This window comes from Canis aureus, chromosome 9 (genome assembly GCF_053574225.1).
Source record: "Canis aureus isolate CA01 chromosome 9, VMU_Caureus_v.1.0, whole genome shotgun sequence".
Lineage (NCBI taxonomy): Eukaryota > Metazoa > Chordata > Mammalia > Carnivora > Canidae > Canis > Canis aureus.
Window position 1 is genome coordinate 42,656,380 of NC_135619.1, and position 17,043 is coordinate 42,673,422.

The 17,043-nt window shown below is 39.8% G+C and overlaps 1 protein-coding gene across 3 annotated transcripts; it reads left to right on the plus strand.

The window, feature by feature from the left end:
* The first annotated feature begins 79 nt into the window (after positions 1–79).
* CHURC1 (churchill domain containing 1) lies at positions 80–17,038 on the plus strand. Of its 3 annotated transcripts, none has more exons than XM_077909632.1 (4): positions 80–240; positions 6,170–6,305; positions 8,189–8,259; positions 8,745–11,555. In XM_077909632.1, exons 1-4 carry the CDS (start codon positions 202–204, stop codon positions 8,823–8,825), a joined length of 327 nt encoding a protein of 108 aa, XP_077765758.1. In that variant the 5' UTR covers positions 80–201; the 3' UTR covers positions 8,826–11,555. The 3 variants fall into 3 exon arrangements, with proteins under 3 accessions (XP_077765758.1, XP_077765757.1, XP_077765759.1); XM_077909631.1 differs by lacking the exon at positions 8,745–11,555 and adding an exon at positions 14,425–17,038 and having other exon boundaries at positions 82–240; XM_077909633.1 differs by lacking the exon at positions 8,745–11,555 and adding an exon at positions 13,980–14,295 and having other exon boundaries at positions 82–240.
* Positions 17,039–17,043: the final 5 nt, after the last annotated feature.

Here is a 17,043-nt window from a genome sequence, read left to right on the forward strand (position 1 = left end):
GGTCTCGCGCGGTTCCCTGGGAGACCGGGCTCTGCCCTAGAACAACAGCGGGCGAAGGGGGCGGAGATTCCGAGTAAGTTCGCGAGAGCCAGCCCTCCGGGGTCGAGGACTTCGGGCGCATGCGGCAACCTTGCCTTTGCTCTCGCGAGGTTTCGTCTTCCCGGAAGCGCTGGAGGACCGCGTCCCGGGAACGGCGCCGGGATGTGTGGGGGCTGTGTGGAGAAGGAGTATCCCAACCGGGTGAGCGAGTGGGCGCCGAGGACGTCTCGCTCCCGCGGCCCGTGGCCCGTGGCCCGTGGCCAGCCGCCAGCCCCTGGGGCTTCTCGTAGCCCCGGCCGGCCTTCCCTGAGAGGCTGGGCGCGGGCCGACCCGGCCGCTCTGCGCGTGGCGGTGACCCGGTAGCTGTCTTTAGGCGCTTGATGGCGGCGGCGTGCTCTGGCCGCGGATTCCGCGGGTCCCCCCCCCCCCCCGGCGGCTGACCTCAGCCGTCACCCCACTTTCTCTCGAGTTCCAGGGCACAGCAAGGGAAACTCCACCACCATCAACAATATCCAGTCCGACGACGAAGGGACACGCCCCCCCCCCCCCCCCCAACCCCGGGTCTCCCTCTCAAGCTTGATTCGGTGAAATTCACGTTTCTTACCGAATTTCTAGCGCCGGAAGCCACCTCTGAGGCCATTTGGTATAACCCAGTGTTGCAGGGGGAACTAATGCCCGGAGAGGGGCAATCACTTGCCCAAGTTCACATTCTCTGAACCGGGGAGCCAAGGCCAGAACTCAGATGACCGGCCTTTACTTTTTTTTTTTTTTTTTGGAAAAATCTCGGTTCTTCTCAATCTCGGGAGGTTGCCGAAGCTTTTTTTTTTTTTACTCTCATTCGGGATATACTTATTGAACATTTACGTGTGTAGCTAGATTACTTTGCGAGGCCAGAAAGGGATTCCAAAGAAATAAAAGGCAGCTTTCGTTGCATCCCGAGAGCTTACAGTTTAGGGGAGTAACAGTTCATAAATGCTGTTCGAGGTGTAGAGAAACGGGAGAGAAATAGCGCTGCTTCCTCAAGAGAAAGGTGGACTTCTTTTGGGATTTGAAGGCTGGTTTTGATTAGGGAAGGAAAGGAGGAGCCAGAGGCCTGGGGAATATAACAGGAACAAGGATTCTTGTCGTGGTTGGGAGGCCGGAAATCTGCAGTTTTCCGGTCTCTTGCTATCCTGAGTAATACTCAGTCTTTGGGGGAAGGATATATAACAAGAAGGCTCACGTTACAACCTTCTTGGGAAAAGGTGTAGCATTATCAAATGAAGATATGCAGCAGTTCCCATTCTAGAGAAGGAAGTGCATATGCATATGTTTCTAGAGACTTGCGTAAGAATGCTCATACCAGCATTATTTGTAGTCGCAAACGGGAGAAGTGTGATAGGATCATAGAATGGAACACCATGAATGAGTAATGAAAGTGAATTAATTAAAGCGGTGGCTCTCAACAGGGTGAGGTTTTTGGTTTTGTTTGCCTCCGAAAGGATGTTTGACACTATCTGTAGACATTTTTAGTTGTCACAACTGGGGATACTACTGATACCTACTAGGTAGAGGCATTATACTGTACATTTTTGTTTCATATACTTCACTGTGTTCTGATTCATAAAAAGTTTAAAAATAAATTTTTATGAATTCAATAACGAACACTGCACTTTTCAGAGACCACACAAGGGAGGTGTTTATAGGGAAGAGTATTAAAGAGATTAGGTTGGATTCTTAATAATTGAGCTAACCAAAAGACTTAAAAATTGTATTAAGAAGTTAGATTCTGGGCAGCTCCGGTGGCCCAGCAGTTTAGCGCCGCCTTCAGCCCAGTGCATGATCCTGGAGACCCGGATCCAGTCCTACGTCAGGCTCCCTGCATGGAGCCTGCTTCTCCCTCTGCCTGTGTCTCTGCCTCTCTCTCTCTGTGTCTCTCATGAATAAATAAATAAAATCTTAAAAAAAAAAAAAAAGTTAGATTCTACACTTTAGGCATTGGGCATCCATCAGAAAAAAATGAATAGAGAAATAATTCTGAAATATTTTAGGGGAATGAATCTTACGACTGTATGTTGAGGTTATGGTGGGGGGAGGGAATGTAAAAGGGAGAGCCCTACAGAGTATTTGGGGAGCCATGGCAACAGTAGTGTAGGCATGAGATAATGAAGACTTCATTTCAAGGAAAGAATTAATAGAACTCAACCCATTTAATGGCGGGAGGAACTATAGATGATCTTAGAGTTTTCAATCTAGGCAATTGGGAAATTGGAAATACCATTACAGAAATTGGAGGCATATGGGAGAGAGAACCAAAATTGGGGTTCACATGGTCAGATTGTTTGTATCACGTATCATCCAAGATTGAGAATGTAACATCCAAGGAGTCAAGTGAAAATACAGGATTGCAGTTTAGGTGTGAGATTCAGATGAGTTAGCCAAATAAAAGTGTCAAAATAGAAAGGATTTGTTTTCTTAGGAAAAGAATGTGGAGAATCAAGGAGAATCAAGGGCTGAGCTTCAAGGAATAATTTAGAAAGTGAAAATAAAGTAGAAGAAGAATAGAGAAAAGGTTTGAGGTGATTGAGAAACCAGAAAAGTACCTTTCTTTTCTTTTCTTTTTTGAAAAATGCCTTTCATAAGCACTTTTTTTCTGACTATTCTGTTCTGGAATAATTAAAGGGCTGTCATGAGGACGAATTAAAATTTTATTTGGAATTTCAGAAGGCAGATTTAGAAATCTTGAGTGGGTGGATGTTATTGGGTTGTAGGCTTTGAGTCAGAACAAAGAACTTTATAACAGATGCGCAAAAGTGGAATGGGCGACTCTTGGAGGAATTGGACTCTCTTCCTGTTCAGGAGAGATTGACCAATTGAAATCACAGAGGACCAACTCTAGGAGTTTTTGAAGTCTTGCGATATTTCTGAGAGCAGTAAGAGCAGAAACTACTTTGAGCTTAGCAAAGGAAAGGACAATAAGATGATGGTAGCAAGTATAGTGTACTCATCCAAAAAATTGGCAGAGAAAAATAATGGATTAGCATCTCAAGAAGTATTTAATTTTTTTTTAATTTTTATTTATTTGTGATAGTCACAGAGAGAGAGAGAGGGAGAGGCAGAGACACAGGCAGAGGGAGAAGCAGGCTCCATGCACCGGGAGCCCGACGTGGGACTCGATCCCGGGTCTCCAGGAGCCCGACGTAGGATTCGATACCAGGTCTCCAGGATCGCGCCCTGGGCGAAAGGCAGGCGCCAAACCGCTGCACCACCCGGGGATCCCTCAAGAAGTATTAAGTGTGGGGCAGCCCAGGTGTGGCAGCCCCGGTAGCTCAGCAGTTTAGCGCCGCCTGCAGCCCAGGGTGTGGTCCTGGAGACCCTGGATCAAGTCCCATGTTGGGCTCCCTACATGGAGCCTGCTTCTCCCTCTGCCTGTGTCTCTGCCTCTCTCTCTGTGTGTCTCTCATGAATAAATAAATAAAATCTTTTTTTAAAAAATATTAAGTGTGGAATGAATAGATAGTAAATATTTATCTTTGGTTTCATAAAATTTTCTGGAGACTTGTGGTAGATATTTTTCACAGATGAGAGATACTAGTCTTAGAAGACACAAATAGTGAAAGAAAAGGTTTGACAAATTGGACTTCATAAAAATCAAAACTCTTCAAAAGACATCATTTTAAAAAGGGCACACCAATAACAGGGAGAAAATATTTGTAATACAAATCTGACAGAAGACTTGTCTCTAAGATATATATAGGGGATCCCTGGGTGGCGCAGCGGTTTGGCGCCTGCCTTTGGCCCAGGGCGCGATCCTGGAGACCTGGTATCGAATCCTACGTCGGGCTCCCGGTGCATGAAGCCTGCTTCTCCCTCTGCCTGTGTCTCTGCCTCTCTCTCTCTGTGTGTGTGTGACTATCATAAATAAATAAAAATTAAAAAAAAATAAGATATATATAGAACTCTTACAACTCAGTAACTCTTAAAACTAGATAAGATAAACAATCTAACTATCAAAAAATGGGCAAAAGATTTGAATAGACTCTCCACTAAAGAAGGTACATTGTAAGGCACAATGAAAAGATGTTTAACGTTATTAGTCATGAGGGAAATGCAAATTAAAAACTATTGTGATATACCCCGTGATCAGGAGGGCTAAAATAAAAGATACAGTACCTCAGGTTGGTGAGGATATGGAGGAACTAGAACTCATGCAGTGCTGATGGGAATAGAAAATGGAAAACTTTGGAAAATTAATGAGCAGTTATAGAGTTTGCATAGATCATATTTTTACCATCTGACTCAGCAATTCCACTTCTAGATATTTACTCAAGAGAAGGGCATATATCTACACAAGACTTACTGAGTCTTTGTAGCTACCTTATTCATAATAACTTCAAGCTGAAAAGGACCCAAGTCTATCAACAGATGAATCCATTCAATGGAATACTATTTGGCAATAAAAAGCAATGAGCTTCTAGTACAACATAGATGATTAACATGGACATTATTTTGAACAAAAGAAATGGGATGCAGAATAGTGTACTGCATGGTTCTATTTATATAAAATTTTATAGCAAGCAAAACTAGTATCTAGAGATAGGAATCAGATCAAAGAATGCTTGAAGTGAGATAGGGATTGGAGGTAGATTGCAAAGCCTGAAGGATCTCCTGGGAAGATAGAAATTTTTATATCTTGATTGGTGTAGTGGTTACATTGATACATATATCTGTTAAAAGTCATTCACCTATACCCTTACAGTATATGGATTTTATTATATAGAAGCTATACTTCAGTGAAGTTTATTTTTTAAAAAATCAAAGTACCTTTTCTTAATAGTTGGAAATTTGAACTTTAACCCCAAGGCCATTTTTCCCCTTTAGCAGTTAAATTGATGTGCCTGTGATTTAGTATCTCCCAACTATATAGTTAGATTGATTTCCTCGCTTCCACCCACTCCCACCCTAACAGTTAATCTCTTCCTTAATACATAGCATCAAGGAGCCACTCCAAAGGGAGAGGTTGACTGTGGTGCTGGGAATCCAGGAAGGCTACACTATGGCATCACTTAAAGCTGGTTTTCTTGCTAGTTCATAAGCACCTAGAAGGAGGAAAGATGTGACTCATCCCCTAATCCTTCACTGTACTTTTGCACAGTATCAAGCACATAGCTGCATTGGAGAAGTGTTGATTTGACTGGTTTTTAGTCACATTAATTATTAAAGAATACTTTATGTATGGGTCAGAAATGAGGTTGAATTAGAGTATTTATAAAATTACTTCCTGAGCAATTAGTAAGCCTTTAGCAAAGACCTCCCTTGAGCTAGGAGCATAAGTTATTTACAGTTTCTTAGTGATGAAGCAAATCCCTTTCTTTTGAACACTGTAGTGTCAGTCTGATGAATTGCAGAGCTTATCTTCTCTGCCTGAATCACACATACCCTTAAGGACAGGCATCTGTAGAGATGAGGGTTTATTCTTTGCTTATTTTGTATTATTTTTTAAGGCATAAAAAAAATGCAATTTCAACTATCAACTGACCATCACATTGTATAAGATCATTTTTATCATTAGTTCAGTGCTTCTATTTTTTTAAAAAATATTTTATTTATTCATGAGAGAGAGAGGCAAAGACAGGCAGAGGAAGAAGCAGGTTTCATGCAGGGAGCCTGACATGGGACTCGATCCTAGGTCTCTAGGATCACGCCCTGGGCTGAAGGTGGCGCTAAACCGCTGAGCCACCCGGGCTGCCCCAGTGCTTCCATTTTGATTGTATTTTAATTCTAGTTTTATGCTATGCCTCATTTAATATTGTTGGCTATTAGATTCTTCTGATTTTTCCTCTTCACATTTTATATTATTAAAGCTTTATTAAGTTTCTAAATATCCATTTGCATTTAGTCCTCTCAAACACAGTTGCAATCCTCAGAGACTTACTGCTTAACACTGCTTCAGTTTTAGTTGCCATAAATAGCACTTCTAGAGGAAAGCTAGTAATTTAAAAAATCACTTAGTACAGACTTCAAGCAAGTAAATTCTGGCCATGGTTTTTTGGGGGTGGTTTTTTGCCTTTAGAAATTTTTAGTCTATTAATTATTTTCACCACGGATTTTGAAATAGAAGAAAATTAAATTCCTATTTTTAATATCTTAGGGTAACATCTGCCTGGAGAATGGCTCTTTCTTGCTGAACTTTACAGGCTGTGCAGTGTGCAGTAAGCGGGATTTTATGCTGATCACAAACAAATCTTTGAAAGAGGAAGATGGTGAAGAAATAGTTACCTATGATCGTAAGTAGAGTTTTTATTTTCATGCAAATCTGGTGGCAGAGACCTGCTCTAGAAAGCTGATATGTTGTGCCTACTGATACGTTGTATTTTATGAGGCCTGTTTCTATATTGTATTGCAACAGAGTTGCTAGTTCAGTTTTTAAGAGGAAGATAAATATGATGCTAGTAAATATGATGCTAGCTAGCATCATCAGATTCTGCCTAAGTGACTTTTGCAGATGACTGAAGCTTATGATTCAGGTACCATTTTTTGTTTATTTATTATTTTTTTTTTTTTTTTAAGATTTTATTTCTTGGGATCCCTGGGTGGCGCAGCGGTTTAGTGCCTGCCTTTGGCCCAGGGCGCGATCCTGGAGACCCAGGATCGAATCCCACGTCGGGCTCCCAGTGCATGGAGCCTGCTTCTCCCTCTGCCTGTGTCTCTGCCTCTCTCTCTCTCTCTCACTGTGTGCCTATCATAAATAAAATAAAAATTAAAAAAAAAAGATTTTATTTCTTTATTCATGAGGGACAGAGAGAGGCAGAGACAGGCTGAGAGAGAAGCAGGCTGGGTTCAGGGAGCCTGATGCAGAACTTGATCCCAGGACTCCAGGATCACACCCTGGCCCGAAGGCAGACACACAACCACTGAGCTACCCAGGCATCCCGTTTGTTTGTTTATTCTAAAGTCTTTATGCCTTCTGAAACAAGACGGAGACTTTTTTTTTAACCCTATGGTCATTCATGTGAGTTTTCTTTTTTTTACTATAGTCTAATACAGTGATGTCCTCCAACAGCTACTAAAATGTTTAGGGCTATTTGCTGCCATACAGAATGACCCTGGGATGTTACGGTTTTTTAGTCTTGTTTCTGCTCTCAGCTTTTTTTTGTCTTCTTTCTCATTATCTTTCTGTGCTACCTTCATATGCTGTTCCTCATCCTCTATGCTGAGGAACCAAATAAATAAGCTCTGTATCATAAAAATGAATCAGATCTGAGGTTGGCACTCTAAGAATTTTTGTGAGTAAATTAAGTGTGTGTACATTTTAGCAAGTAGGTATGGTGATGATAATTTAAACTGTTTATATCCTCTTTTTGCTTGTCACCTGGTTCTTCAGTATGTTCTGAATATATGAGGAATAAATGTGCAAATAATGATATTTTGTAAAAAAGATATGAGAGACACTAAGCCTTTAGTCATTGAAAATGTTCTAAATATTCTAAGTGTTCTAAAGTAGAACAGTCTTTTTCTTTATTTCAGGAATAACCCTTTCAACTCTATTTTAAAGAGGTAGTAGGACACAGTGGTTAAGAGCAAGGGCTCTGGAGCCAGAATGCATGGGTTTGAATTCTGTTTCCCACACTTCTAGCTCAGTAGTCTTGCTAATTGCTTAACTGTGGTGTGCCTTTGTTTCTTTATCCTTAAAAAGGTGATAACAATAGGATCTACCTCTTTGGGTTTTGAGAAGATTAAGTAAGTAAACAGATAAAAAGTACTTAGAACTATATCTGGCACACATTAGGCACTCAATAAATCATATTTTTTTTAAAAATCCTATTTATGATCATATTTTTAAGGAGTCTTATTATTAAATTCATTTTAATGTCTAGCATTGGCTTTTTATTTATGATTGTTTTTTGTAGTACAGTTTCTAGAAGTCCTGAGAATGGGAATTAGTATATGCCTGTTAAATCTCTGAGTTGAGGCCATTCGTTATGTAGTGTTGCTATGTGATGGATTTTGGGTTTCTTATCAAGGTAGATATTAGAATGGGTTTCCTGCTGCTGTGTTAAATATATCAGTTAAGATTCTTATAAAGCAATACCTTACTGAAAATAGAAATTTTACTGCCTTAAGAGACCTTCCGACACTTAATTATTTAAATCTCTCTCTGTTTTGGCAGATCTGTGTAAGAATTGTCATCACATAATAGCCAGGCATGAGTACACATTCAGTATCATGGATGAATTTCAGGTAAATGTATATATATGGTATATTATTGTGGGGAGGGATAATAAATGTACTTTTGTAAATATAAATATAGTTTTAATAAGTGGAGTACTAGTAAATATTAAAGGAGACCATCCTTCTCTTCTAATTGTGTATGTTAGGAGAGACACTTTAGATGTACATTGATCTGTTCCAAGCTGTCTTCATAAGAGTCACAAATCAAAATGCATGATATCTCAAGCCTGTCATTTTTGTTTTTAAAGAATAGCACATTGTGGGCTCTTATGAGGTTACAATTGTGCTTGTTTTTTTCTCTATCCAGTTATGTAATTGCACAGTTGTTGGTTTTTATGAGTGTTGGCTTGCCCACTGCCCTCATACTTGCTGAGCATGGGAATTCTGATAAGGAGGTTATCCATGTCTTCCCCAGTAGGCACATAGAGTCGAGCAACTTTGTAGTCTCAGCTGTGGTAAGATATTGTAATATAATTCGTTAAGTAAAATGATAGGATGGCTGTACCAAGGTTGGAGGAAAGAAGCTGGACCACCGAGCACATGAAGAATTGTACAGAAGGCTGCTGTATGCCTGAGTTGTTGAAGATTCACAGATCATCTGATGGTCAGGTAGAAAAGCTGGGCAGTGGGGCAGAGCCAGGGGTAACCTGGTAACCATAAGGACACACTAGAGCCTGTATCTGTCTCTTACTACCTCCATTTTCAAGCCTTCAGATTGACTTACTTATTTAGAGTGAACTACGTATTCATCTATAGGATATAAAATTCAGGTTAGAGCTTTTAACAGGCAGGGGAGTTTTTTTTTTTAAGTCCTTCCAATTTGGGTAGCATTTTATTTTATTTTTTTAAATTTTCTTTATTTATTTATTCATGAGAGACACAGAGAGATAGGCAGAGGGAGAAGCAGGCTCCCTGCAGGGAGCCTGATGCAGGACTGGAACCCAGGACCTCAGGATCATGACCTGAGCCAAAGGCAGAAGCTCAACCACTGAGCCACCCAGGTACCCCTGGGTAGCATTTTAATTAGAAAAAAATAATAGGGATCCCTGGGTGGCGCAGCGGTTTGGCGCCTGCCTTTGGCCCAGGGCGTGATCCTGGAGACCCAGGATCGAGTCCCACGTCGGGCTCCCGGTGCATGGAGCCTGCTTCTCCTTCTGCCTGTGTCTCTGCCTCTTTCTCTTCTCTCTGTGGACTATCATAAAAAATAAATAAATAAATAAATAAATAAATAAATAAATATTATAATAATAATAATCTTCATAACAGAATCTTACAGTATAGCCATTCTCATTCATTTGTATTTTAGTGTAGAAGAAAGCACTTATACACCTGTCAGAATCCGGTCTGATATGTTGTGATTAATCTGTACAACATCTTGTCAGCATCCAAAAATTATGTCTCAAAAGATATTTATATGTTATATGTAACTTAGGGCAAAATCAAGATCTCAGTGAATGAGTAGTGGCCAGATAGGGGATGGAGCATATCCTGGGCTTAAAGAAGCAGCTCTGTCCTTTCATGAGTGGAAAGGATGGCTTCTAGTCATTTTTCAGAAGCTCCTGAAGCCCCTTAAACTTTTTAGGGCCCTAAATGGCTGTTAAGATTGCCCTAATTAAGCCATTGCCCATCACTGCCATGAGAGCAAAGCCTAGCTGATTTCCTTTATGACTGAATGCAGCCATTTTCAAAACTGCCCCAGAAATGACTTCAGAGTAGGGAGAAGAAGATAAAGAAAGATGGTTTGTATTGACAACTTGTAGACAGTGAAATTCTCTTCGAAAAACCCCAACTCTTAAACTGGGCTTTCCACTTCATCTTCTCTCTCAACATCTGCTTCCTTCCACCTGTATTCTAGATCTACCATCAGATTCATTTTCTGAAAGTGATGCTTTAGACCACCACTGTGGCCCTTCCATAGCTCATTTTAGCTACAGTGTAATATCTGAGCTCCTCATTTCAGTGTTCTCATGGGGCTGGCCACCTTCCCTCTCTCTTCTTTCCCACTAGTCTCATTGGCTTACCACATATAGCATTGTCCAACCTCAGACTCTTCCCTCTGTCCCAATAGAGAGGAAGATTTGTATTCTTTCCTCCCTAAGGCTACCCTTTCTACATTTCCTCACCAATCTACTCTCTATCCAGAATCTTCTTTTGTCTCCCTGGGTTTTAAAATATTTCTTACAGTAAATATACTTGATTCATCATTGGTTAAAAAATAAGTCAAAAATCTTTCATTTCACTCAGCTACTTCTGTGATTCCTCTTCTAGCATCTTCATCCTTCCTTTTCCTTCTTTACTTGAATAGGTCTTTACCCTATTCTCTTTATTTCCCCGTGCTCCTCTTAACCATCTGCAAACTGATTTTCATTTTCACTCTACTAAAACTATTCTCTCAGAGGTCTCCTATAATGTAGCTGAATGCTGTGACCTTGCCTCCATTCTTAGCTCTTTTATCATCTCTCTTGGGTCTGGTTTTGTCAACCATTGTGGTTTTTGAAGGATTTCTTCCCTTGGGGTCCATAGTGCCAGACTTTTTCTTTCTTTTTAAAATTATTTTGAGTCTTCTTTTGCTTTTTCCCTGGTTTCCCTTCCTATTGTTCCCTAACTGATTTTCCCCTGAGCTTTGGTCTCCAGTCAGAACCTTCTCTTTACTTTCTCAAATAGTGAGTACACGCCCACTCAGGCTCACTTGAAACCCATCAGCTGTCTCACAGATGTCATTCTTGAATGCTAATAACCCTGTTTTGTTTTAAATGTCTTCTGGGGAAAAGGAGGCAGAATAGTGTTTTAACCTTCATCACCCAGCTTCAGTTTGCTGTATTTATACCTCACATCTCCCTATAGGATTATTTTGAATCAAATCCCAACTATATCACCACTTCTGTCAATATTTCAGAACATATCTCTAAAAGACAAGAATTCTGTTTTTAAAATAACCACAGTATCATTGCTAAAGTGAGATTTTTCTGATGGCACAAGTAGGGAGAAAAGTAGAGACAGGAGTAGAGAGTTTAAGCAGAAACTACATTATAAATGATAACAGGTATCCTTTATTTTTTTGTATCACCCTAAAAGTCACTGAAAGGACTATGTGTTTGCCTTAGGAAACAAAAGGGAATCTGTGAGACTGCCTTCTATTCCACTGTGGGCTAGGAAAGGAAAGGACTTGAGGTCAGAATTAATAGTTTTTGAAGAAAATGGCCATGGGATGCACAGAATAAAGCAAAGGATCTGGTCTTCTCAAAAGTGTGATTCCACATACTCCACTCTTCTTCCAAATGTCTGTCGCTGTATTTACCCCAGGTGGAACCTTTGAGGGTCTCCATGAATGACTGGAGGGAATTCTCATTCTCCCAACTTGGCCAGTTTTGATAAAAGGTGCCTTGATCACGGTGGAACAGGGAGATGTGTTCTAGCATTCCAAGTTAGAATTCTAGACACATTTTCCCACAGAAGTACTACTATGTATGGCTAGATTCTATAGTACTTGTACAATGAATTTGAAAGACTCCCTGGAATTTCCTGGCAATCTAACTGCTGCGGTCAACATTACTTTTGTGGGAAACTGCTTTTGAATTCCAAATAATTGACCTACAGTGAAATTTGGATTCCAAACCAGCTATAAATTAAAGATTACAGGTGCAATCAGTCTTATTTAATAATTTAATAATTACTGTCTTTCCAGATTATACCACATGTTAGGTTTTTTTCTTGCTCTCCAGTTACATTATACATTTTGCAAGGTCAGACCTGCCCTTGCCTTCTCTCATGTCTGCCAGTGTACCTAGCACATTGCAGAGCATTGAGATACTTAATAAAAACTTGTCAATGGATAGATTGGGTGAAAACTCAGATGTTCATCAAGCTTCACACATACTCCCATTTGGAATTTATTATTGTTTTCTTCTTCATTTCCAGTGAGAGGTTCCCATCCTACTAGTAATGTCTCACAGGTGAAAGCAGAAGTTGTTTTTTTTTTTTAAAGCAGAAGTATTTTAGAGCAGTAAAAGACCTTGTATAGGGGGGATTTTTATTTCAAATTTTTTAAGGTTTATTTTTGGGGTGGGGGGAGGGAAGAAGGAGAGAATCTTCAGGCAGACTCTCTGCTGAGCGTGGAGCCCAGCATGGGGCTCCTCTCATGACCCTGAGGCCATAATCTGAGCCGAAACCAAGAGTTGGACACTTATCAACTGAGTCACTAGGCGCCCCTGTTTCTTTTTTTAATTTATGAGACCTATGTTTGTTCTCTGAGCTCTAGCCTCTACTTATCAATATTGTATGAGTAGAGTAGACCTTGAAATTAAGTGTGGCCTTAAAGAAACAATCTTTCTCTGGTCACAGCTAAGCTCCCCACTGAACTCACTGGTAGGAAGCAGAAATGCAGTTACCTGGTTCTGAGTCTCTGAACCATAGTTGTTTATCTCTGTGACCCTCTCTCAAGTGACTGTCCATACCCATGAAATATAAACCACCTTGACTGACCAATCCCTAGACAGCTAACAATCTCATTTTAAGTGTGGAAATACTAATCGATTTAACATTAAGTTTATTTTCCTGAAGAATATAAAAAAAACTTTTTAAGCCAAAGCTTGAAAGGAAATATGTGTGTATAGTTTATGACCCATATTAAATATTCTAAAAGGGGATAACTATAAAAATAGGACTTTGCCCTAGGAGTTTTCCCTAAAACAAATCTCTTCAGTCACCAGCCTGCACATTTTTCAAAATTGTATTTCCAATATAGTTAACACACAGAGTTATACTAGTTTCAGGTGTACAGGATAGTGACTCAACCCTTTCATACATCACCCGGTGCCCTCCTTAATCCCAGTCCCCTATTTCCACCATCCCATCCCTCTGGGGGATCAGTCTGTTCATCAGTTTGTTCTCTGTAGCTAAGAGTCTGTTTCTTGGTTTGTGTGCATCTTTGTCTTTTCCTTTGCTCATTTGTTTCATTTCTTAAATTACACATAGAAGTGAAATTACGTGGTATTTGTCTTTCTCTGACTTCACTTAGCCTGATATACTCCAGGTCCATCTATGTCATTGCAAATGGCAAGGTTTCATTCTTTTTTGTCAGCCTGGATATTTGTTAAGCCCAAGAAACATAAACTCCTAAAATAGATCAAATTCCAGACAGCTAGCTATCTAAATATGAGGCATGCCATACGAGTAGATTTAACTTAATTGTATATTTTCTTGGAGTAGATAAAAATAGTTGTTTTAGTTTGGGATCGATCTTTCATTCATTCTTTTTAAAAATCATTTCTGTTGCTGAGTAGTCTTAAATAATCTAGAAAGGAGCAGCTCTAAGAATAGGAATTTGTCCTTAGAGACCCACACTTAAATTGCTTCACTACTTTAAATAGAAGCACTAGGGGCGCCTGGGTGGCTTAATCTGCGGAGCATCTGGCTCTTGGTTTCAGCTCAGGTCATAATCTCAGGGTCATGGGATTGAACACCCCCAGCTCCCACTCCCCTTCTGTCCTACCTTCCTATCCCTCCTATCAGCATGGAGCCTGCTTAAAATTCTCCTCCCTCTCCTGCCCCTCTGCCACCCAACTCCCCATCCCCACACCCCCTCATCCTCCCACCCTCCGCCCATGGGCACATGCACACACACTCTCTCAAATAATGAATGAATTAATTAAATAGCACTAATCAAGCTCAGTGTGTATTTGGAGATATATATATATTTTTTTTTCTTTTTTTTTTTTTTTTTCTTTTAGGAGAGGGAAGTTGAGAAGGGGCAGAGGGAGAGAGAGAAAGAGTCCTAAGCAGGCTCCATGCGCAGTGCGGTGCCTGACTGCAAGGTTCCCTCTCATGACTCCCAAGATCATGACCTGAGCCGAAATCAAGAGGCGGATGCTTAACTGACCCAGCTCCCCAGGTGCCCCTAGTCCAATATGTGCTTTAATCCAAGAAATAGCCATGCATTTCCAAGATGATATTCTTGTGTACATAGTAAATAAAGTATCAGCATGTGTTCAATTTACATAAACAAGACTCCAGAATACACAGAATAAACCTAAGACATCTCTGATAGGTGTTGAAGAAATTAATGTGCAGAGGGAATATCCATTCCAATTTGTAGGGAATAGCTTTACTAGAATAAGTAATGAAGTGTCTTTCTCCCTGTTCCTCAATCTTATTATGCACTTTATCTTGTTCTAGGAGTACACCATGCTATGTCTGTTATGTGGCAAAGCTGAAGATACTATCAGTATCCTCCCTGATGACCCTCGACAAATGACATTGTTATTCTAAGGATCCTTCTGCAGTTCAGTTCTGTAGTAACTATGTTGTGTTGGTTTACAATACAGCAAGCCTGATGGTTTGTCTTACTTAGTTCATAATGAAAATTATTTGCATATTTTTTCTGCTTAGACTTAACTATTGTTTGTAATTTGTAAAAATTAATTAAGGGGATTATATTCTTCTGCTAAAGTTTCCAGTTCACATCAGAATGAAGCTAGAATGAAGAATCTGTTAGAAATGATGTGGCTAGAAAATAAAACCAGAATGGGAGCATACCTAAATCTCAGGTCTTGGTTCCAATAAAAGGAACCAGGGGCTCCTTGGAGAAATGATAAATTCAAGACTGGGGCAGTAAATATACAAGATGAGCTTGAAACATGTGCCACAAGGAAAGTGCAAAAACAAACACACAAAAACCTATAAAACATAATTATTGGGAGTGTGTCAAAGGGACAAAAGAGCCAAGTGAAGGAGCTTCCAGTGACTGAAGTTAGAACAGTTTGAGCAACAAAATAAAGTAGTATTGAATTATAACCCAAATACTAAATATCCATTAAGTCCTTACTGATAGGGGCACCTGGGTGGCTCAGTTGGTTGAGCATCTGCCTTTGGCTCAGGTCGAGATCCCAGGGTCCTGGGATTGAGTCCCACATCGGGCTTCCTGCATGGAGCCTGCTTTTCCCTCTGCTTATGTCTCTGCCTCTCTGTGTCTTTCATGAATAAATAAATAAAATATTAAAAAAAAAGTCCTTACTGATATAAATAAATGACTGAATACATAAATACATAAGTTGGAAGAATAGACATCTCCCATGCAGAAGAATTTCGAATTTTAAATAATATATGTAGATACTCCCCGCTCCTTAAGGGTGGGTTATTCACATCAGCTTCCTTTCAAAGAATGTTGTAGAGTATGCAGAGGGAGAAAAGTAACTTTATGATAGAAAAACCTAACATACACTAGCTCTACCAAATGATCAGCATTAACATCCTCGATGATAATCCTATCGATAATAGCTTGTACTGTTGATACGATATGATGGAAGGGCACTTTACCTTTGTGGTCTTCCTCTTCCAAACCCATAACCCTATCTAATCATGAGAAAAACATCAGAGAAATCCCAATTGAGGGCCAGCCTACAAAATAACTGACCAGTACTCCTCAAAATTGTCAAGGCCATAAAGAGAAGTCTGGGAAACTCTCAAGCCCAAGATCATAAAGAGGTGTGACAACTAAATACAACGAAGTGTCCTGGGACAGAAAAAGGACATTTGGTTGAAACTAGCAAAATCTGAATAAAGTGTGGACTTTAATTAATATAAATAAACAATAATTTCATCTGCTGCAAAGAGATCTTAGAATATTTCACCTTGTATAGTTGAAAGAATACTGGTTTGAGTGTTGTGAACCCTGGCATGTAGGTCTTTCTACCTTTTGGTAGCAGTATAACCATTAAGCAAAGCGTAACTCTGGTCTTTATTGTCCCATTTCTGTTAGATTGGGCTAATAAAAATTGATATTTTACTACTTCTGATATATTGTTAGAAGATCCAAGTGGAATAATGAATGTAAAATGAATGCTTTGGGAAGCCTATAACGTATAATATGCGATGAGATGGCTTTGGTTCTTTCTGAGACCAAAACTTGAAGTGTCAGACATTAGAGACAACATTGTTACCTCTTCATATCTAAGAAATTTGGAAATTCTGAACTAAAGCTTTGCTTGTAACGGAAAAAAAATGAGCAAAGTGTTCATTGTTGATACCAGGGAAGTTTTGTTATATAACAACAACAACAATAATAATGCTGAGGTTTATTAAGTACTTACTATGTGCCAAAGCCTTTTTAAACACTTATTCATCCTCACAACTCCATGAAATAGGTACTGTTGTTATCCAGTGTTAGAGCCAAAGAAACTAAAGCACAAAGAAGTTAAGGAACCTAAGGTCACACAATGAGTATAATGACTCCATCTCAACACTACTGTTCGGGGCACATGAAGTCTAAGGGTCTGGTGAGGTTAGGAAGAAGCTGAGAATGTCAGTGACAGCATCTGAGGAATCTAGGCCTGTCAGACCAAGATTTGTTATTCAGAAAAGTTAAGTCATCTCCTTAGAGATCAGTTGTGTTATTCCTGGAAAATGTTTTCCACTTTTCTGCAAATCTATATCTGACCTGCTGAGGAAATCATTTGGTGAAATGGATCCAGAAAGCAGAGAATGCTTCATTACTTTAAATAGCAGCAGTAAGCCCATTATAGCCTCTGAATTGTCCCTTCTTGGAGTTTGCTAATGTTTCCAACTTAGTCATTTGGAGCTCAAGAGTACGATTTTATAAGCCCCGACTGATAGACTCATCTCTTATAGACTGAATAAATTATCTATCTGTTTTGGACTATATATTGTGAAATTTAAAACAAGATCCTCTCCACATATGTCATTATTAAACCAAATTTGCGCTGTGTTGTGTGATACTTTATTTTCTGGAATTCTTGGATGGATCTAATCAAATAAAGACCTCTTGAACCCAGTTCT